We start from the raw sequence: 23,165 nt of genomic DNA on the forward strand, positions 1-23,165 counted from the left end.
TAAATGGAGAGTTTGTGATAGCTCTGTTATGTAAACCACAGGAAAGTACTTACTGGCCAATATAAAATACTGCTCACTTGGTCACAATCAATCATCACAAAATAAAAATAACACATAAAATTACAGTTGTATTGTCACTGGACTAATTATCAATTAAATGTGTTTATTTTGGCAGAGCTTATCACAGTGAAAGCTGATATAACTCGGCAACCTGGATAATTCATTTCTGATTTATTTAAAAATAATTTAAACCATTTGTCTACATTAGAATTAAGAAATGACTTCAATTAGGATTTGCTATTGCATTTAAAACTTATTTTACTGTAAATCTAGTCCTGTCCCTTGACTTGGTGATAAGCAGACAATTTGAGGAATATTCACTCCTACAGAAAATATGTGGAATTTTGCAGTCAACTTCTGTCCTCTAGTGGCTGTGTGACAGAAGCACAAATTGTCAATGTCACTGAATATGATTTTAAAAGTAGCATAATGTGCACATTAACATGACCATTTGTATGCTTATTTGCACAAAATATACAATATTGTTCATATCTAGAAATATTAACTGACTAATATGCATTCATTACAACTGTGACAACAAAATATCAATTAAAGTTCTAAAATGAAAAGTAATTGACCATTTAAAGGTGCTTCGTTCACCATGTCCATTTGTTTAACAGGCCTAATTCTTCAGTGCCTCGACTTTTTGTAATTTCCTTAATCTATCCACTCATCTAACGCTGTTTACAACATTAGAGCAGCATATCTCTCTGTGTGTTCTGCTCTCACTGTTCACTTTCTGTAAGAATAACCTGTGATAGGGTTAGACGGAGATCTCCAGTCATTCCCGTGGTTGCTTTCTATCAGTACTCTCTTTGTGCAGCGGACAAGTTTTAAGCAGCGATCAGCCAGGCACGCGACCCCAGCTCTTGACCCGCTCTAATTAAATACTGGATTAAGCTGGAGGAAGAGGCCCGCATATATTTCAGGTTAATGTCTGTCTGTTCAAAGCCTTTTAAAATGAGCTAAGTGATGCGTTTAACTTTAGGAAGCTTACCTCCTCCACATTGGGTGTCATGTTAGTCTCCATACAAAGACTGTGTTTGTTAGGGATGTTGTACTGCACACAGGACTTCAAGTGAGGCCCGAGAACATGGAGAGAGATCTAGAACCCCACATGAGTCTATTATTTTCAACAAATCTGCTGAGTCATTGTCAACAATGCTCATTTATTTCATGTATAAAGGTATAAATTGCATAACTTCTAGGCTCACCGATAATGTTAGTGATACAATGTCAATATGTAACAGACCCGAATTTAATAGATGTCAAAAACTCTTTAAGTAAATTTGATCTTCGTTGGTGTAAATATAAGATTATACATGTGAAAAAGTCTGTGAGATCAGACTTTCATTTAGAAGTGTGTTTGTGTATAATTCTCTGTTCATTAGTTTGTTTATTCTGTTGAAATGTAACTAGGCCTGAAATATTGGTCTGTTTTAATAGTGGTAAGTCTCATGAAACTAAAGTAGAGTTGTTCAATGTGCAATTGAAATTCTGGACAAGAAAATACATTATTATATTTTAAAAAGCTGTAACACTTAGTAAATGTGCTGGTATAGTTATATAACATGTAAATGACCCCAGGAAATGTTTCATTTCTTTTGTAAAGCTCTTGTTCCAATATAAAGCCAACATAATGCAATAATACGCAAATAAATACATGCACATTTTGAAATAATAAAACTGCTCCTGGACATTTGCAATATTTTTGTCAACAGTGTACACAATGCAACCATGGAATTGCCTCGGAACTCTTTGAAAAGCCTTTAATAAAGAGCCTTTAGTATTATTGTAAATCACTAATTAAACAGCAATGGATTTCTTTGAGAAATTTGACCTATTAGCTGAAATTGAAAGCAAATTTATTTTGATGGGTGTAACATGAAAGGAATTTTCGGCCCTAGTTCTTATTTAGCTAAACATTTCCTAGACATACAGTACACTTAGAAAAACAGTTCAGGAGATTATATGCTTTGCTCAAAGCACTATGATATAAAGGATAGCAGTAACTCTCTAGTTGGTGAATCAAACTTTCTTGGGTTTGAACCTGTGACCTTTGGATTATTAGAGCAGATCTTTAACCGCTGAGCCACCACCACCCTATAATCTCACTGTTGGTTTAGCATTTTAAACAAGTTTTTAAAAGGTTACAATCTCAGCTTTCACAGCTAATATTCTTACTCCACATACCATCACGGACACAAATTACCGCTGCATATTTCTGCCGAGCAAGATTGGCAGTGCTAACAGCGTTCATTTTTGGGATTCAGTCTGGCCTGAAAGGGGCATTTAGGTATGAATATGAGACCGCCATACCAACTTTCTATTCAGGATGAAACAATTACCTTGAGCCAGACCCACACACACTTTTCTACAGATAAATAGGACTGATTAATATCCACTTTGCGATTACTGTAGAGCCAAAGCTGCTATTCCAAATTGAATGCTTATCATGTTTGAGCTTTTTCAGCAGAACACAGACAGTAGATGAAAGCAAAATGATCTTTAAATAGTGGTTTAAGATTGTGCTTCTGATAAGTTGTTTCACAACAGTTTTGATCAATGAAGCGTGTATTCAATATATTGCCTATTTAGATCCTGGTGATTAGTTTAACTGGACCTTTAATGCCTCTTAAATTATGTGCACTGCAGTAATCTTTTTACTACTTTAGTGTATTATTAATATTACTAGCAGAGTTACCTTGTAATACACGTTTATGGCGAGACAGAGAACTTTGGATAAATGAATAGGTCTACTTTTTTCTCTTTATTTTGACAGGAAATTATTTGGACTAAAGAAGAAAAACTACAAATGAAAAACTGAGAGGAGAAGAAACAAAGCCTATAGGATATTATAGTTTATAAAATGTTCATCATACAGCGTCTCATATTTGACACAGTGGGATAGTAGTTTGACAATCTCATCGTTCCTCTATCGTGTGCTCCACTTACATTTACCAAGCACTCGAGTGTGTTTGTAAAGCAAAAGGCAGAGTGTCACTCACACCTCTTGGTATTCCTGTCGACAAAGACTCTTATCAACAGAAGACAGTCTCAATGCTAATTTTCCTTTCACCAGTCTGACGCCTGTCCAAATAACGATTGAAATCTTTCAACGCTGTTTGCACACCATTTCATATGAGCATTTTTTTCCTAGCCTAAACTCCATTTAAGTTTTTAATAACACTTTAAAATGGTCCCCGTTCAGGTAAACACAATCTGATTACCCTGAATGATTGAAAATGTGCTTAGACAGTGATTGGTTTGATTTATTCTTTTCCTTCTTTCTTTTTTAAAGGTTGTGTGAGTAAAAATTCTGATAAAGGAAATCTGTAGATATAAAATAGTATTTTGTAATGGTAATATGATCATGTGTGTATACAAAAATTTTCATGATAGATAGATAGACAGACAGACAGACAGATAATGCAAACGACAGCATGAATACAGCTGACACACTTACTTATAAACAAAGTGCCACACAGAACACCAAATTCCCTTCTATATTAGAAATTTAGGAAGTAAGGCCACCTGAATAATTTCGACATCCCGAGCAGGTCTGTAGAGTTCAGGGCCTAAAACTATTCTTTGATCGTTTTAGATTTCTCTCCATAAGCAGTCCTTTGTGTCGAGTGTGCTACTTTGGACAAGTGCTGGCCCACGGCTGCCTAAATGAGGTTATTCTGTTTCTCCCACTCACTGTAAATTTCAATAATTTGTTTGAGAGGCCTCTCTCTCTGGCACTTTTTATCATATTATCAATGACCACTCAATTTTCCCCCGGCTGCTCATATAGCGTGGCTCACCCTGGCCCTATTACTGTTCTGTAATGAAGTGCAATGGAGTAGTAATTGGTTCACATTATACCAGATCAGGTAACATTAGCCTTATTTCCTTATCGCAGTGAGCCCTGCTGCTGCCTCTCAATAAGAAACTCAACACAGCTTCCCCTTGCTTTAATGCACGGGTATCATCCAAATAACATTTCAGCCCATCCAGCAACCCCCTAGTCCTGCTCCAGTTTTCTGTTTCAAGATTGCTCTCCGCATTTAGCTAAGCGATTGCTGCTTGTCTGCCGGTTCCTTCTGCTTGAAAACTCCCCAAAAGGCAGCAGCCATTAGAGATGCAGATACAGCGGATAGCTTTTCCCGGCTCTGGGGAAGTACAGTAAGTGAGACGGTAATATAAGCGAGAGGCTGTAAGATGAGTGCGGATGCATACAGTGCCCGGCTGGCCCTGTTTTCATTCAGGCCTGTATGGGCATCCTTTGTTCTGTTATTTATGTTGCTGCCTAAACTAAACAGGAAGGGCTGCTGGATAATAAAACGTAAATCATTTAACACGGAAAGAGTTTCCTATCCGCGATTAGAACAGCGCTTCTCATATGTTGCCACGACAGGTTACGCTCTATTGCGTTGTTGGCCACATTAAATCTCAACTGTGAATACGTATGTTGGATTTCATGTCTAAAAAGAAAAAAAATTAACACACTTAACAATTATTAAATGACTTTAAGAGGGCTTACATTTTCGCTCAGTGGTTGAGGTTCTGTCTCGCGCATTGTAAATCTCAGGACGCCCCCGGCACGGCCAAGGTCGCCTAACTATGTAAAAAAAATCATTTAATATGTTTTATGTTGTATGTGTTAAGTAAAGTGAAATCGAAAATAAAGTATACTTACGTTTTGGCGATCTAACGTCGAGTTTTCAATCAAAATGTTGGAACGGCGTGTTGCTAACGTTCCCGGTTTTACTAGCATGTGTTTAAGCGCCTTCAAAATTTAGATTACTGTTGTTGAAAAATCAAAGACATATGCTTCATTTTTGAACCTCTTGTTTTGACTTAACAGTCTAATTGTTCTAAACTTGATAGCAATGTTGTTTTAGTCGTTATCCACATTTTTTTCAGCCAGGCTTCAAATGTGGATGTGACACTTGGAATATGTAGTTACAGCTGGTAAGGACCTTTTCTTTATTGATACAGTCCTAAGAGGTTTACAAAGCATTTAACCTCACCCAGTACAACTACACACTCTGTACATATTTAATGAACTGTCCTCTGCCAAACATAAACAGGTGTCAAGTGCAACACACACAATTGTGTTGAGGTGAGGTAGGCTACAGTTTACAGATAGGAACATAACATTGTCCTTGATCACCAAAACTGACTTTTTACAAGTTTTTTTTTTTTTCAACTGCTTACACACAAAATCTTTACTTGTCACACAATTTCTGAAACCTGAAATTCAAACACCAAAACCACACACCAAATCTGCAAAACCATACACTAATTCTCGGCCTTTGACTCAATTTCATAAAACACTTTTTGCAAAACACAACACACATTCTCTATGTAACACACGAAAATCTAACAGGAATTAATATTATGCCAAAGGTGTTTGTAAATGTTTGCTTCTGAGATGTATTTTGAATGCTGTGCTTCATTTTGCAAGAGATGTAAGGCATTTTGTGTGTGCAATTCTTGGATTTGTGTGTAAAGTTTTGAAAAAAGAGGCACAGTTTTGAAAATGTGCGCAAGCAGTTGAAAAATAATTTTTAATGCTCAAATTGTTAAAAATTAGAATAGTTCATACTTTTCAACATGATTTGTGATAACTACATCACAGGATGATAGTTTGAATGACTATAAATGCAGAAATCTTTATTAATTTATATGGATTCGTTTTTATTGCCTAATTAATGACCCATTTATGTTTTAAATATAAAAAATGAAAAGTTTTTCAAAACCTGCTTTCTTCATGTGGGCCGCTAGTCAACCACCCTTTCTGTATTAAAGCAGCCCATAGCATATACTCAGAGGAAAATGGAACAGGATATTGGATAACAAGGTTAAAATACAGGAGCAAATATTCTCTTATTAAAGTCCAACAGCAGGGATTTAATTTGAGCTGCCTAATAGACAGTGGTTTAAAGAAGGACCAGAGGGGAGGTAACGGTGGGGTCAAGGTTTTGCTGTCTAATGGTGGAGATTGGAGAAATTAAGGGACTTTATTTCCACAGGAAATTCTGATGAAAGGTGGATTATGGATCACAGTGGTCTTCCCAATCCACCTCTGAGTCCAGTAATGTGCTCGGGCTTGCATTTATCAGAGCACACGTAATGCTGGCTGTGCTTTACTGTTACACAAGGAGCAAGGCAAGAAGAAAGGAAGACAAGTCAGATCATACGTTATTTGTGCTTGTATTTTTATGCAATATTTTGTGTTTTTAGACTGCCAGACATACTACAATGTTGTTACAGTTTTTCTCGATTGCTAACACACAATTCATGAAACAATTCACCATTTTCTCACAACTAGAAACACAATCTCAAAATTACACACCAACTTGTGCAAACTTCAAACATCCAGGTCAAAATCAAATAGTTTAGTCAAAAACATATTCTCTTTTGTCAGACTCAAACTTTGGCCTCAGATGATACACAAACCTGTCAAATACTCAGACTACGTTACTGTCTAGAGAACACTAGTGAGATCAATTCAAAACACTGTTACAAAAACCTCCTTTTGGGAAATAGTAATCCTTTTGTCAATGTCTGTTACAGTATACAGCATAAATAAAGAGGTGCAGATACAGTAAAATTCAGCAATAAACTTTAAGAAAAGTTTACTTTCATTACACTACTGTAAAGATATCTTACAGTAGATGAAAAGCACTACAAGAGAAAAGTTAAAAGACCAAACAACTGAATATACAGTAAACACACACTGGACTATACTGTCAGTTACTGTGAATGAATAAATAAATAAATTCATTCATTCATTCATTCATTCAGCATCCTCAGCCAAATTGCATTACAGTATTGGTAGTATCCTTATTTGTTATAGCAGTTTCTTAGTCTTCTGAGAAAAGACTTCTCTGCCTCCCCTAGACAGTCGTCTCTCAGTTCTGCAAAAATAGAGTAGATGTAAGGACTACTTGGCTACAAATCATTTCAACAGTAATGAGTTTGAGGGTGTACAACATGTGCTACATTGTTTACTGTACATAGAATAATGAAAGTTCTCTCATCTAAAGTACTGCTGCTATGTGCTGTAATTATATTGTATGTGTCAGTAGTATTGAAACCTTGTAGATGAGCCTGTAGGCCAACTTCCCTCATGTTCAGTCCATGCAGAAGAACACGGTCAACTATAGTGCTTTGTATTTCATCAGGAACAAACGACCTTTGACCTCATCCCCTTAATTTTTTCTTTTCTCCTCCTATTCCTCTTTGTCTCCCACTACCATGATTCATTTTCCAAAACACGTAATCACTTGTGCTCCTGTGCATATCATCCTGAGATTCTGACTTGTGTGTCATCAGTTTTGCTACTGAACGTTCACAGATGGATAAACATGTGCTGTTTGTGTTCATTTTTTGATGCTTGAGTTAATTATATTGTGTGTTTGAGTTTTCTAAATGAGAACATGGTTAAACCTGTGCAAAATGATGGCGTTTTTGTGTAGAGTTTTGCAGAAAACACTGAGCAAATTGGAACGTGTGTGCAAACAGGTGAAATGTGTTAAAAGTAGTGGTGGGCCGTTATCGGCGTTAACGTGCTGCGTTAACGTGAGACTCTTATCGGGCGATAAAAAAAATATCGCCGTTAATCTATTCTCAAAATTGGGTTGGGAGCTGGGTCTATACTACGCAAGCTATGATGACTTTCACCTTGATAGTTCAGCGCGGATGTATACCTAGCCGAATTGCACTGCAGGGGGCGAGAACGAGTCTTCGAACCTGTGTGTATGTCTACTGTGAAATTACCACATCAAACGTGACGTGCTAACATGGATGCAGCTATGAAGCCGCCGGGATTGCTTCAGGGAAAGTTTATTTTTAAGAAGCTTCCCAATGGAAATCGGCCAGTCATTTCTGTCTCTACGTTACATGGTCGCTATCTGTGTATCGCGCGCACAGCGGAGTTCCGCCCCGGTTCGCACACACACACACACACACACACACACGTAAGCGCACACACAAGTGAGCACACTACCACTCCTATTTGTAAATATTAAGCCGCAAAACGTCTATTTAAATATGACTTCTGTGTGTCTCTGTGTTAATGTATGGCGCAGACGCGCGGGTTTGTTTACTCATACAGAAGCACGAGACGCTTGCGGTGATATTAACGTCTGTCGTCTCACTAAATGAGGACATAAATACATGAACAACATCTCCAGAACTGCTCTGAGAGTCACTTCATGAGCATTCGAGCGTTTCATTTGAGAAAAACTATCCTCATATCATATACAGAAATGTAAAGGTATTCACGGCAACCAGTCAAAATAAAAGTTCGGTTTCACTTGAAGACATTGGGCAGAAGGTAATAGGCTACTACTACTAAAACTATTAAAACCTTATCTTTAAGGAATAATCATACAATGTCTACAATGTTATTATCAATATTAAATTCTTGATGACTGCTAGTTGTTTACTACTAATAGTGAATTTACTTGGCAGAATTCAAATGAGCCATTTTAATCTAGATTAATTCCAAGATTACAGTGAGATTAATCTAGATTTAAAAAATTAATCTATGCCCACCACTAGTTAAAAGTTTTGAGAAACATGTCTTTGTTTTGAGAACTGTATGAATGGTTTGGAAAAATGGGCCAAATGAATCAGTTACAGTGTGTTAGCAATCCAGAAAAACTGTAAATGCCTGTCCACACACATTTAGACAAATGAAAACCAGAGCAGTGGATAAAATCCAGGTTATATGGGCAGCAAAATATTCATCCAAAACATAGACTTCTATATAAACTGAATCAATAATAAATTGTAAATGTGTTCAGCATTCTGCAACACATATTTTATTTTCAGTAAAGTTAGTAAGCAGTGTATATTAATATCCCGCGCATGGCTTTAGCAGGCACATAATACATGATACTAAAAATGGGGCATACGGTGCCTGAGCCCTCCCGAGCACAACAGCGCCCCACAGTTTTGCAACGTAAATCTGTGGTGAAAAGGGGAACTGCAGCGCGCTCAATTTGAGAGCCATTGGGGCAGATTTGATAAATACTATCCACCTTTTTCTTCAACGCGGAAGTAAGTCTACGGGTGAGACTTCCGGTTCATTAGCCTTTATAGGTAAATAATGAGAACAACAACGTGCAGTAAACGGTAAAACTGTTTGCACTACAAACCAGTGTGTTCATAATTAAGATAATACGTTAAAATAATATGATAAGACACTAATTTTCAGTATCAAGCAGCAAAACGAACTGTTTTGTACAGCTAAAAATAGCTGGACGCGGATGAGACCGGAAGCTAGACCCATAGAATTTACAAATGGCCACGCCCATTTTTACTTCAAGAAAAAGGTGGCTATTAAGGCAATAATTATACAGCCAAATTATACATCTCTGCCAAAATTTTGTGTTCAGAGATTATAAATAGTTTATAAAGAGTAGAATATAAAGCTAAATTTACGGTCAGGAGCCGCTACTGATAAAATCTATACAGCACTAATACAAAATGAGATATAACCCGGGCTCAAATTTCTATTTTTTTTTTTTTTTTTTTACATTTACTAACATTTTCAAGCAGTATCTTTTATTTTATTTATTTTAAATTGTATTTCTTTAACCAATTTTTAAAAACGTATTTGTATTTTGTACAATATACTTTTGTATAAACTAATGTTACTATTGATGAAACAATGCAAACTATTGCACAAACCTTTTTTTAGTTTGATTGGTTATTAATGTTTATTTAAATTTCATCTAAATCTATTTATATAATATACTATTGTACAAACTAACGGTACCACTGAGAAAGGAAAACAAACTGTACAAATTATTCATTTTTCTTATTTCTTAAATATATTTTCAAAATGTTTTTGTACAATATATTATTGTACAATTTATTTGAGTTATTTTACGTATTTTATAAATGTAGGCTATTTGTACAAAATATTATTGTACAAAATAATGATACAATTGAAAAATTAATGCAAACTATTTATCTATTTTTACAGATTTTTACTGTATTTGTGCAAAGTACAATTGTATAAATTAAGGAATGCAAAATATTGTACAATACAAACTTACTGTTACAGGGATGGTTTTATGTATATTGGATCGTGTCAGTATGCCATCATCATCTTCATCTTTATCAACATCAACTTTAGCATGGTCATCATCTGTCATAAATCATTTTCCATCATAAAGCTTGTAAACTAGTAGCAAATAATCTGATTATCCCAAGATGTCCGGCCATGTGCAAGCTCTGCTGCCATCTGGTGGATTCATCTGTGAGCAGGAGCTTAAAGATGAAGATTTTTTACTATTTGTGTTCAGTTTTACTTTTTTATTCTTCTGTTCACTCATTCTGTTCTCTTCTTCTCACTGTTCTGAATTGTAGGCCATCCTGCCTGCTACTGCATGAAGGCTGTAACTGACCTTCTCATTCCTGCATTTCCCAGAATCCACTTGTACTTTGTTTCACTGTGAGTAACATTAATAGCCACGTTGTAGAAAGTATACACAGGCTGTATCACAGAGCCTGATTGTTATGAATCCACATGGGACAATGTCTCACTATCCACTTCTTTAAATACCACCTCTAAAAATGGCCTGGAGAGGAAGCGGTATGTGAGTGTCCTGTCACAGGTGGCGAGCAGCGCTGCAGTGACAGATGCGTCACAGTGACAAGTCAAGGTGAATGCCATTTATCTCTGGCAGGATCGTGCCACTGTGACCCACCCATGTGATCTGCTTTCACTATTAGTGAAGCATGAGCTCCTTAAAATCTCGCTTGCTGGAACATCTACAGAGTTGCAAATTACCCCCTAAGGATTTGTGAAAGCAACATAAGGACTGTCTCTCAGTCTAACAACTCAGTCCAGCAAAGTGACATGAAAGCTCAGTGTCAGGTAAGTTTCGTTCACTCTTATTTTTAATCCTAAAAATGTCAAAGTTTGCCTGAATTCTCATGTGTGTGTTTTTATCTCTCTCTCGTTTTCTCAACAAGACATGCAAAAAAATAACCAGGATCATCTCATGAGACAAAGGGAAGCGATCAGATGCAGACTGAAGAAGCTGAATGGCAAGCAAAATGAAATCAAAGTGAGTCTAGTGTGTAAAATAAAATCAAGCGGGTCTTCTTTAAATATATCACAAAAACACATTCCAATATCTTGATCTTATGTACTCTGTAAAAATGTTTTAAAAAGATTATTAGAGTAGGTTTTACAAGAAAATACTATTTTAGTATTTCTGCTTAGGTATTCTAAAATTAATTTGATGTGTTCATTGTTGTTTCTGTGTAATTGTTTGTGAAATTTACTATCAATTTTTGAGTGGAAACGTCTTCAATATATATATATATTTAAGTATATTATTTATAAGTTTGTTTTATTTTAAGATAATTATATACAGTAAGTATATGGCTATTTTAAGCCCTGTATTTACACTACTGTAGAAAAGTTTGGGGTCAGTAAGGAGATTTATTTTTTATATTGTATTGTATTGTATTTAGGAAAGAAAGAAAAAAGAAAGAAATTAATTATTTTATTCAGCAATTATGCATTATATTGATCAAAAGTGACTGTAAACATATTTATGATGTTACAATTTTTTTGTAATGTTACACATTCTGTTTTAAATAAATGCTGTTCTTTCTTTTTTTTAAGAATCCGGGGGACAAAAATGTGCCATGGTTTTTACAAAAATATTAAGCAACAAAAACTAAGCACAAAATCTGTATATTTTTAGTGTATATATATATATATATATATATACAGGTGCATCTAAAAAAAATTAGAATACTGTGAAAAAGTTAATTTAGATTGTTTTAGCTCATTGGTCTCAAACTCAATTCCTGGAGGGCCACAGCTCTGCACAGTTTAGCTCCAACCCTAATCAAACACACCTGATCCAGCTAATCAAGGTCTTCAGGATTGCTAGAAACTTGCAAGCAGGTGTGATTTGAAGCTGGTTGGATCAAAACTGAGAGCTGTGGCCCTCCAGGAATTGAGTTTGAGACCACTGTTTTAGATAGATTCATTGCATGTAAAGTAAAACATTTCAAAAGTTTTTTGTTTTGTTTTAACTTTGATGATTAGAGCTTACAGCTCATGAAAGTCAAAAATTGGGTTTGGCTAGTGAAAGTTAACTCAGCTTTCTAAAATAATGTGGTTAATCACAGTTCTTTCATGATTTAACAGGAGGGGGCAATTAATTTTTCACGTAGGGCCAGGTACGTTTGGACAGCTTTTTTCCCTTAATAAATGAAATCATCATTTAAAAACTGCATTTTGTATTTACTTGCATTATCTTTGTGTAATATTAAAATTTGTTTGATGATCTGAATCTTTTAAACGTGACAAATATGCAAAAAATAAAAAAACAGGAAGGGGGCAAAAACCTTTTTGTGGCACTGTATATATATATATATATATATATGTGTGTATATATATGTATATTATACTTTTAGTATATCAGTATACTTTTAGTATGTATTAAAATATAAAAACTTAAAATTATCACAATATTTCTACTGTATTTTTAATCAAATAAATGCAGTCTTAGAGAGCATAAGAGACTTCTTTCAAAAGCGAAAAAAATTGACTTAAATTAAAGTGAAATGCAATTAATCTATATTTTACTGGATTACCCAGTTGAGTCTAACCATTTCCCCATCTTCCTCAGTCAAAGTCCTCTGCAATGAGAGGAAGTATAGTGAAGAAGTATGAAGACATGCGGAGAGTACTGGAGGAGGACTGTAGGATCACTCTGTCCCTGCTGGAGATGGAGGAGACGGCTGCAGTTCGAGCGCTGGACGACCTCATTGAGGCAAACTGCGTCCTCCTCAGAGACATTGAGGTTCAGCTGAATGAAGGGATGATGGACAGTGACATACAGCTTGGTGACAGGGTGAGCCTTTTATCAGGAGAAGGACAGGCCAATTGTCATGAACTTGTCTTTTTGTTTCTATTTGTTGTACCTCAGTCTACCATGGATGGTATGAGCTGTCATTATATAAAAATATCATGAACAGACCAATAATTTAAATGACAAACAATACATGGTGAAACCTACCATCCATCACTACAACGTAATACATTCTCACTATATATATCTGCCTCTCTCTCTCATAGGTCACAATGTATGAGGACAGGTATGTATATTTAGAACCGCACTTAAGAGAGATTGTTTTGTCACTATGTCAGGCATTCTAGCCTTCACTGGCACAATGAAATCTGAATGACTCATCTGCAAAGGCATTGTGGTTGTAGAGATCATGTTTGCCAGCATCCAGTTCATGTTTAGGTTTATTTAATGTGCTGTTATGAACACTGTTTAGCTTACTGGAACAAACATTCTTAAATTATTTCATTCATTTTATAGCTGGATGGGCTCATTGAGTTTACATGCACAAAAATATTCTGATACCACTCAAAATTTAGCAAGCAGATTCCAGTTAATATTCCAGTTTTGAAGACACCTGCAATGCAGTATGCCTGTATTAATCTGAATTTTAGGCCTTACTCTTAATTCAGTGAGGATTCATTAAATTACAGTGGCAGTAAAGACATTTATAATGTTACAAAATATTATTACACAATATTATTGTTTTTATGGTATTTTTGATCAAATGCATTTTGACTTGTTTTATGTTTGTTTGTTTTTTAAATGGTATGAATATTTTATAAATGGTATGGTTTGAATTATTTTGAATGGAAGCGTAGCCAAACAAATAGTAATTCTAGCTACTAACCTTAAACTCAATATAACCCTCAACCTTTTATATAGAGGACAGGTGTTATCTGTGGTGCTGATCTACTTTCTGTTGGCAGGGTGCTGGAATTGCTAACAGCGACAGAGCCAGGTCTCATAAAACTTGATGAGGCCAAATCAGATCAGCTACTGGGCCTCACCAACAATTTACTACTGTTTATCCGCTCACAGATCCCCATCGCTAAGAGGCTGCTGAAGAGCTGTGAGTAACTGTCAATAGCACATAAAATCGATGATCATTTGCATGAACAATTTGCAGCAAATGAATGTTACTTTTCAGCTCACTGACAAACAGATTGCAATAGCTTGTTTACATAGAAAAAACAATGGAAAAGTAGCACAGTGGAATGGAAAAATGGATTTTTGTGAACAGTTAGGGTAGTTTTGAACCCATCTTCGTTTTGCAGATTCCTCAGAAGTGGTCCTGGACCCTTCCACTGCCCATCCCAAGCTGATTATTTCATCTGAAGGGGACTGTGCCACTTTCACAGATGTATGGCAAGATGTCCCTGAGCATGAGGCACGCTTTGACACCACCCTTAACGTCTTGAGCATCCAATGCTGGGATTCTGGTCACCATTACTGGGAGGTAGACGTGAGTGGAAAGATCTACTGGGAACTGGGTCTCACCTACCCATCCATCTCAAGAAAAGGCCAAAAGGAGGACTGCTGGTTGGGCCGGCATGCTGAATCTTGGTGTCTGGAGTACTTTGACGGAGACTACAATGCTTGGCATGGAGGTACTGCTCATCCTTTGCCCATTTCCACCTGCTTCCATCGAATCGGGATCTTCTGCAGCTTTCCTGGAGGTCTGGTGACATTTTTAGGGGTGGATAGCATGACGCCGCTCTACTCTTTCTGTGCTGGAACATTTACAGACTCTCTACACCTGGCTCTTTGTCCAGGTCATGATCTTCAGGGGACAAACTCAAAGCCTGTTAAGATCTGTCGATCCTAATCATCTTTAAAACTCATACCTCATGCTTAAATGCACATTGTAGAATTTAGAAGATAAAGTAGGCCTTCACAAGTTTGTTTGATTTCACTCTGACTTTGTGTAGACTAGATTTGTTAGTTTGTATTTTCCAAAGCTAAAAATGAATCATACATTTTTTTGTAGAGCAACAGTTGATTCAACTGCACTGCAAACCTTCAACAAATGTGATTTCATTTATCATCATTTGAAAGAATCAGCACTTCAAAATGGTAGAGTAAAAGATATGCAAATACATACAGTATGCATGCCATATGTACACTGCCTTTCAAAAATATGGGGTTAGCAATAATTTTTATGTTTTGGAAAGAACACTCTTATGCTCACCAAGGCTGCATTTATTTGACAAAAATACAGTAAAAAAGCAATATTGTGAAATATTATTATAATTTAAAATAAGTTTTCTATTTTCAACATCATTACTCCAGTCTTCAGTGTCACATGATCCTTCAGAAATCATTCTATGCTGATTTGCTCAAGAAACATTTCTTATTATCAATGTTGAAAAAAATTGTGCTGCTAAATATTGTGTGGAAACTGAGATTTATTTCAAAAGTTCAAAAGAACAGCATTTATTTGAAATAGAATATTTTGTAAGATTATTAAGGCTGTTACTGTAATTTTCGATCAATTTAATTAATCCTTGCAATAATGTTTTTTTTAGTTTTTTTTTAAACTGCTGACTCCAAACTTTTGAACGTTTTAGTGTAAATCTAACTAAAAATGTAACTGGAAGATATTTGTGTCACACGCTCAAAATATAATAATAATAATTCCACGATGACACAAGATTTTTTTAATTCATCAGAAGAATTATCTCAAACTTTGCTGATAGATCAGAGTACACAACAGAAAACACTGTGGCTGTGGCTAATATTTCATGGACACGCTACTGTGGGGCACTAATTTTTTCATTGATCCAATCCAAATATTTAAGGACTCTGGTATAGACACCAGGCTTGTTTTTCTCCCCACAACTGTCTCCCCAGCTCACTATACCATAGATATAGTGTGTTTGATTTCTCGCACAGGTTAAAGGCCCACCAGAGTCACCCTGCCAGAAAGAGAGTTGAATGTTAATGTCATTATTGTTACAGCAGTACCATCTCTTAATTTTAGTAAACAAAATTATACAGTTAAAATGATGACCCACCTGACAGGAGTCTACTCCTCCCTTGAGATAGCCAGCGCAAAACATGCCGTCATCCAGCAAAGATGCATATACTTTATTGCTGGAACAAGCCTCCTGAGAAATCAGCAAAACCTGTGCATCAAGCAAATGCACAGAGCCATACTCTGCTACAGACAGGAAGTAAAAGAGAACAGATTCAGTCATTTCATATTTAAACACAAATTCAGAAATAGACATGGAAACATACACTTCTCTGTGGCTCCCCATCCAGAAATTCTGCATTCTGTTCCATCTGCGAAAGGTTCTTTGGGCAAGCAGGCGACCTTCACAAACTGAGTTTCCTTAGCACATTCTCCATTAGTAGCTTTCAGTTTTAATAAAGCTACACCATGAGAAATAATCCAAAAAAATTGAAAATAGTAGTTTGTTGAGCTTCTCAAGATTTTTATTACTAATTGCATAGGATCTAAACAATAATGTGAAAACATTAACATTTTTGAGTTTTTTTGTTTTGAAAGTCTTATTCTTATCAGGCTTTTATTTTGAAATTCTTGTTCCCTTGTCTGTGCTTTTTTTTAAATCTTTTTCTGATTTTATGCAGGGGTTTGTCCTGTCTTGTGTGTTTCTGGAAGTTTTGCCTAAATAAAGAATCCCACAGCAGTTCTTTTGTATGAGACACCAACAATACACTGTGGGTATTCTCTAATACCCAGTTGTACACTACTTATTGCAGTGCATTATGGGTTTTGAATGAGTACGCTACATAATTTCTGACACTCAAAATAGTGCACAATACTAAGCTGATGGGGACAATTTTGGCCACAGCTAAGAAAAGGAAACACAAACTTCAAAATAAAAGCCTGATGAGTTGAAGAATAGAAAGCACTAGAAAATCCAAATAATAATAAAATCTAAAATCTAAAACACTGATCATTATTTAAATCCTGTTTGTGCACATGCATGTCTACATACTTACCAATATCATTGTAGACGACATCAGGGGTTTCCTTGAATTTCTCATGGATGATAGTGTTCTCAACCAGCACAGTCTGATCTGTTTGCTCCTTTTGTATCAAATTTAGTCCTCCCAATATAACTCTGTATTCATGCTTTTTATCACTGTACACACAACAAAAAAAATAATAAAACCAAGCTATGGTTAATTTTAGTTTTAATGTGAAACTAAATATATTGTTATGAGAAAAGTTTCCAGTTTATTAACCACCATAAAACATTTAAGAATATTAAAATAATGCAGATAAGAAGTCAGATTTAATATCAAAAGCTCTTAAATTAATTTAGTTAAATGCAGTGAAATATAAACTGAAGTGGATAACACTGATTATGGATTGAGTTTTTAAATTTTTCTATGTTCGTTGGTTGGATTATGCACTTACATACAGTGGGCAGCAGTCACCACCCAACAAGGCTTGATAAGGGTGCCTCCACAGATGTGTCTGTACTCTTGAATGGATCCTTTAGGCCTAACCTGTACTGATACTTGCCATGGATGGGCTCCAGGAATAGCTTTAAGACCCCCGTAAATCCGGTTTAGTTGTTTTTTCGGATCAGGTTTACCACAGGTAAGAAACTCCCTTGTTAAAGTATAGTTCTTTGGTAATGTGGTTGGTGGGACAGGAGTAGTGGCTATTTGGGCTGAACTGGTGCTCTCTGGGGTTATGCTGCCATCTGGTAGGTGACATTTGTGGAAACAGTGCAAAGTATGAGGATTTTGTATAGACTAGAGTTTGACATTGCTATGAACAGCTGTTCAATAAACAAGTTAATATTAAGTCACTTAAATTTTAGACATAATATTGACAATTAAGACAGGAATACACTGCACGACTTGCCCTGATTTACAGTCTGGGGGAGCAGCAGTGGCATTAAATGAAGGCCACATTTCACCGAAATGTCTCTAAAGCAGCTGCACCTTAAATCAGTGTTTTGAATGTATTAGTTGAATAAATTATTCAATGATTCACTCATAAAGACAGTCACTTATTACCACCTACTTATGATCAATCGGAGTGATACAAACAGTAAAAAGTCCTAGTGCTGTTGGACTGGAGTACTCTTGGAGTGTCTCTCAGCAAATTAAATTCAAAAGAACTAACTCTTATATTTAGAATGGTAATTAATATCATTAAAGTGACTATTGTTAAAGTTACAGCTTCTGGTTTAAACTTTCAATGGAACACAGCTGGATTAATAACTGTGCTACTGCATTGTCATCAGTTTTACCAGACATGGCATCTGAGAAATGATGAGGAAGTCTGACCTGTCTTAGCTGGTACGGTTGGTTGGAGAGTAGTTCCTTTTGGTGGAATACTGTTTGTGAATGCAGCTGCGGTGGGTCGAGCTTCAGCAGTGGTGGACACCATTTTTATGGTAGTTGTTGCTGTGCAAAAATGAGTAATAGCTAAAAATGGAATTCAATGGAGGTTTACCAATGTTAGATCGTGTAATTGAATACATCTACTGGGTCAGAGAGGGTTCAAAGATATGATTCTTGATTTATTAATTCAAATAACTCTAATGGCCACAGAATCTAAATGGCTAATGGCTGCTGTGTTTGTGTTGTTGAGTTAGAGTTCGTTATGGAAAAGTATTAGATTATAAACCACACTGAGTCTTTATCATCAGTCTTACCAGGTGTGGGACATTTTCTGACATCACAATAATCCCATCGAAGTTTCCTCTCCTTCTTTATAAAGCACCATGGCTTCTTATCTCCATCAGGGTTTCTGTAATGAAGGATCTGCAGTTGAGTTGAGGGTTACTGTGATTACAAGTCCACTGCTGCTCAAGCCCAGCTGTATTCATTTGTTTTTGTGCATGTGTGCATAAACAGTGCATTCCAAAAGTCTGAGACCAGATCGAAAATCTGGCATTAAAATAAACAAATTTAAACATGTTAATTAAAGTTTTAGGATGCAAAAAATGCTAAATGTTTTCACATACAATGAATGCACTACTTCTAGGTCAATAATTAAATATGTGAGTCCCAGGCTTTTAGTCCCCACATGTTTGTAACCTGCAAAAGTTATGCGGTCCCAGGCCTTCATTAGATGCAAATGCCACTGAAGGAAAAGCTCCTTTATCCAGAACGAACTCAGAGTTCCAGTCGAGACACTCATCCCCATCATCTGTCTCAGACACCTTCCCTCTGTATGACTGTCCATCCCCCTCATAGCAGTCATCAGGGCCTGACGATACAGTCACAGTACAGTATGATTGTGTGTTCATGTTGTTGTCATGTTGCAAGAAAACCATTAAACAAAAAATATCACAGAAAAGAGCTTTTGAGATCCTCATGACAATGTGTCAAGTAAAGTTCAGATTCATACCATACAAATGGTATGGCCCACAGAAAACCACATGACATTTAAAAGTAAAAAAAATAAATAAATAAAAACTTGAAATATGTGACAATAATAATAGTGTAAATTCAAATTTAACCACAAAAATGTTATCAACTCAACAATTACAGTGCTTGACATTTTTAAAGTCATTAATCAGTTTTATAGCAATTTTATAGCAATAAGAAATGTACACTTTTTAAACATGCAATTTGTTTCTTAAATATTTTTCTTTAATTGAGCTGGGAAAAAAAATGAAAACGTATTAAGGAATATGAAAAAGTAAAGTAATCAAAAAATAGAACACATTTTTTCTCAGTAACAGACAACATTTTACATTTTATAGTTGTTATGTATAAAGTGCAAAAAGATTATTAAAAATTATCTTTTTTTTCACTAACATGCATTGTATTTAAAATATATTTTAAATTCAGAATCTTTTATACACAAATTCATCCAAGGAAAGAAATGCAGTGTCTCTGTAAGTATACACTCACCTACTTGACAGTATTGTCCACTGTAACCATCTGGACAGATGCAATCAAAATCACCCTCGTCTACAACACATCTGCCATTATTCTGACAAGGGCTTGGATTACATGGCAGAGCTAAACAAAAAGCCATAAATCGTAAACAGAGCATATACAACCCATACATCTTCATTACATAGAATTCTGATTTAGCTGTAGACCAGTTTTACTCTTTGGTCTGAGCATTCTAGAACCAAATCAGTTTGTTTGTTAAGAAACAGTGGCTTGGAGCTGCATGAGTTCTTACTTGATCTGCAGTTTGGTGGTGCAAATGGTGGAATACACTTGCACTTATAGTAGGGAGGAGATGGGGTCAGAAGACACAGTCCTGTCCCACAGGTTCCCCTCTTACAAACCCTTTTCCCTAAAACAAACATCAAATGCTTCTCAAAACTTCAGTGGTCTACATAAATGAGCAGGTGGTGTGAAGTGAATTCATACCTCTCTCGCATCTTCTGCCTACAAACAGCTCTGGGCATTTGCATTTGAATTTATCTCTCTTTTCTTCACACGCCCCACCATTCAGGCATGTATTTGGACTGCATTTTCCTAACCAAAGGGGGAAATGTTTATTTGACTTTATTTTAGCTGATTTCAATTTGGTAGAATGTTTGCAATGTTTTGACAATACAACAAAAACAGTAATATTGTGAATATTGTGATTTCTTTTTAAAATGATTATAATTGGAAGATATTTTAAAACGTAATTTATTCCAGTAATGGCAAAGTTGAATTTCCAGTAGCTATTACTCCAGTCATCAGTGTCACTGGATCCTTCAGAAATAATTGTAATATGGTGATTCGGTGCTCAAGAAACAAACAAACAAACAAACAAACAAAAAATACTAACCCCAAATATGGTAGTATACACAATAAGAGGAAGAAATCTGTTTAATGAATCATACCTCTTAGACCTTGAAGCTCAAACAGCCAATCGTTTGCATCGTCATCATCATCTGAGTCATCTGAGCTTTCAAACTGAGCCTTCAGTCCTGATTTCATAAGTTGTAAATTGGACATTGGACGCAAAGACATATAAATATGGATATGTTTTATATTTTAACCCAAAGGGTGACCACTTACTCTCCAATCTTTCTTTGCCCCTCCTTCCATGACGTTTAACACCAGGCCTCCCATGTTTATCTCGTGGTCCGTGTTTATCATGGTTCCCATGTTTACCACGTTCCTCATGCTTATCATGTTTCTCCTTCTTCAACTGTTGAGAGGTGAAAAACTTGCTTGGAAAATGCATTCTTTTATCAAGATCAGCTAAATGTGATTCAAATCTGATATTCAAACATTAGATAGTATGAATACAAAATACACACTGTGATTTTACCTGGACCATAATTTGACCAATTACAAAGCAAAACATAATAAGATCCTGGTCCACAAAACCAGTCATAAGGGTCAATTTTTTGAAATTGAGATTTATACATCATCTGAAAGCTGAATAAATAAATTTGTTAAGATAGGACAATATTTGGTCGAGATACAACTATTTAAAAATCTGGAATCTGAGGGTGCAAAAAAAAAAAAAATTGGAGAAAATCGCCTTTAATGTTGTCCAAATTAAGTCCTTAGCAATGCATATTACTAATCAAGAATGTAGGAAATTTACAAAATATCTTCATGAAACATGATCTTTACTTAATATCCGAATGATTTTTGACATAAAAGAAAAAACAATGTATTGTTATTGCTACAAATATACCCGTGCTACTTAAGATTGGTTTTGTGCCCACATTAAGCATCACTTCATTTTCATCCAGATGAAAAATCTGTTACGTACAACAATGTATTTTAAGAATATCAGAAGTAATGATGCTGTGGTATATCAGCATATAACTGTTCATACACACCTGTGCAGGGATGATGACAGCACAGAGAAAGAGCAGCAGCAGACACAGCTTGAGATTCATGCTGGCCGTTGGTCTCTGAAGCAGTGATACTCTTCAGATCTGCTCTAAATCTTACTTCACATATAAGGTCAGTGTCCTGTGAGTGTGTGGGTGTTTGTGGGTTTATGTCTATACAAGTGTGTGTGAATGGTTAACAGGCATACAGGCTTATGTGGGTCTGTGGGTCTGTGTAATGGACAAAAGTCAAACCACTTATTTATGGATTTCAAAAGCCTTATCTTTAGTTTATCTATACTTAGGTGCAGCAAGTACAGTCTGCTACAATTTTTTTGGACCATGTATTTTACTTTCAAAATACATTGCTTTCAAAGTCGCATTATTAAGAGATGCTAAATAATTAAACAAGCAGTAATCATATCAGCAAAAAAGTCCTGCAGAGAATGTTTCTGGATTATTGGATATGCTGGCAGGTCACAGATCATATTGACAAAGTGGGATACTGTTTGTTTCATTGCAGACTTTGTCCGAAGTGTGGATTGTGAGAGGTCATGCTTTTTCAAAGGTAAAAGGCAAAAAGTATAATATAAATATATTAAATACCACATGATCAGTACAGTTCTTTCTTTCTTTTTTTGCATGTCTTTGAAAGTTAATTAAAACTATATTATTTTTTTATGATGAAACATTTGTGAAATATATGTCGCTTGCAATAAATAAATAAATAAATGTAAAAAAGTATTTTGTCTATTATTTTGAGTAGCCATCAATGAAAACAGATGGTCTAATAACAACACCAACCAGCAGGGGTAATTAGCATGCTATTGCAAGACTTTGGCCCCCGTTTGTTTCTGACTAACAAAAGCAAGCAGAAAAAAGAAAATTCTGTCATTAATTACTCACCCTCATGTCGTACCAAACCCGTAAAACCTTTGTTCATCTTCGGAACACAAATTAAGATATTTTTGATGAAATCTGAGAGCTTTCTGACATGCAATTAACACGTTTGATGCCCGGAAAGGTAGTAAGGACATCGTTAAAAAGTCATGATTTTAGTTTTCTTTGCACAGGTCTATTAGCTTACGGTTGAATCACTGATGTCACATGGACTATTTTAATGATGTTCCTTCTGGGCCTTGCATGTGGTAGTTGCGTCACTGTCCATGCAGGGGCAAAAAGCTCTTGGATTTCATCAAAAACATCTTAATTTGTGTTCTGAAGACGAACAAAGGTCTTACGTGTTTGGAACGACGCGAGGGTGAGTAATTAATGACATAATCATTTTTGGCTGAACTATGCCTTTAAGAGTAACACAAAACTTCTCATTGCTTTCTTTTACACGTGGACAATCTGAATTAAGCAAATCATCAATGTACCAAATATATTCTTATCTAAATATATTATCATATTCTCAAATGTCCAATATATTCTCCGTCGTCTGTCTCTACTTTCATTCTACTAGTCTCATGCATGT

The 23,165-nt window shown here is 35.7% G+C and overlaps 2 protein-coding genes across 8 annotated transcripts; one reads left to right on the forward strand and one right to left on the reverse strand.

The window, feature by feature from the left end:
- The first annotated feature begins 4,098 nt into the window (after positions 1–4,098).
- LOC131552367 (probable E3 ubiquitin-protein ligase TRIML1) lies at positions 4,099–15,230 on the forward strand. Of its 7 annotated transcripts, none has more exons than XM_058796112.1 (9): positions 8,381–8,392; positions 10,133–10,327; positions 10,438–10,948; positions 11,047–11,141; positions 12,242–12,273; positions 12,726–12,950; positions 13,175–13,194; positions 13,874–14,016; positions 14,222–15,230. In XM_058796112.1, the coding sequence occupies exons 6-9, from the start codon at positions 12,741–12,743 to the stop codon at positions 14,770–14,772; spliced, it is 924 nt and encodes a 307-aa protein (XP_058652095.1). In that variant the 5' UTR covers positions 8,381–8,392; positions 10,133–10,327; positions 10,438–10,948; positions 11,047–11,141; positions 12,242–12,273; positions 12,726–12,740; the 3' UTR covers positions 14,773–15,230. The 7 variants fall into 7 exon arrangements, with proteins under 7 accessions (XP_058652092.1, XP_058652088.1, XP_058652089.1 ...); XM_058796108.1 differs by lacking the exon at positions 12,242–12,273 and having other exon boundaries at positions 10,438–10,522; positions 10,658–10,948; XM_058796109.1 differs by lacking the exons at positions 8,381–8,392; positions 10,133–10,327; positions 12,242–12,273 and adding an exon at positions 4,099–4,230 and having other exon boundaries at positions 10,438–10,522; positions 10,758–10,948.
- A 359-nt stretch (positions 15,231–15,589) lies between these two features.
- On the reverse strand, positions 15,590–21,852 carry LOC131552365 (hyaluronan-binding protein 2-like). Its single transcript, XM_058796104.1, has 14 exons — positions 21,695–21,852; positions 20,916–21,048; positions 20,738–20,824; positions 20,274–20,381; positions 20,080–20,196; positions 19,800–19,910; positions 18,978–19,149; positions 18,593–18,687; positions 18,222–18,341; positions 17,338–17,629; positions 16,917–17,059; positions 16,188–16,322; positions 15,962–16,107; positions 15,590–15,862 (listed from the first exon to the last, which is right to left on the reverse strand). Exons 1-14 carry the CDS (start codon positions 21,752–21,754, stop codon positions 15,698–15,700), a joined length of 1,884 nt encoding a protein of 627 aa, XP_058652087.1. The 5' UTR covers positions 21,755–21,852; the 3' UTR covers positions 15,590–15,697.
- Between the last annotated feature and the right edge of the window lie 1,313 nt (positions 21,853–23,165).

Source organism: Onychostoma macrolepis, chromosome 13 (assembly GCF_012432095.1).
Source record: "Onychostoma macrolepis isolate SWU-2019 chromosome 13, ASM1243209v1, whole genome shotgun sequence".
Lineage (NCBI taxonomy): Eukaryota > Metazoa > Chordata > Actinopteri > Cypriniformes > Cyprinidae > Onychostoma > Onychostoma macrolepis.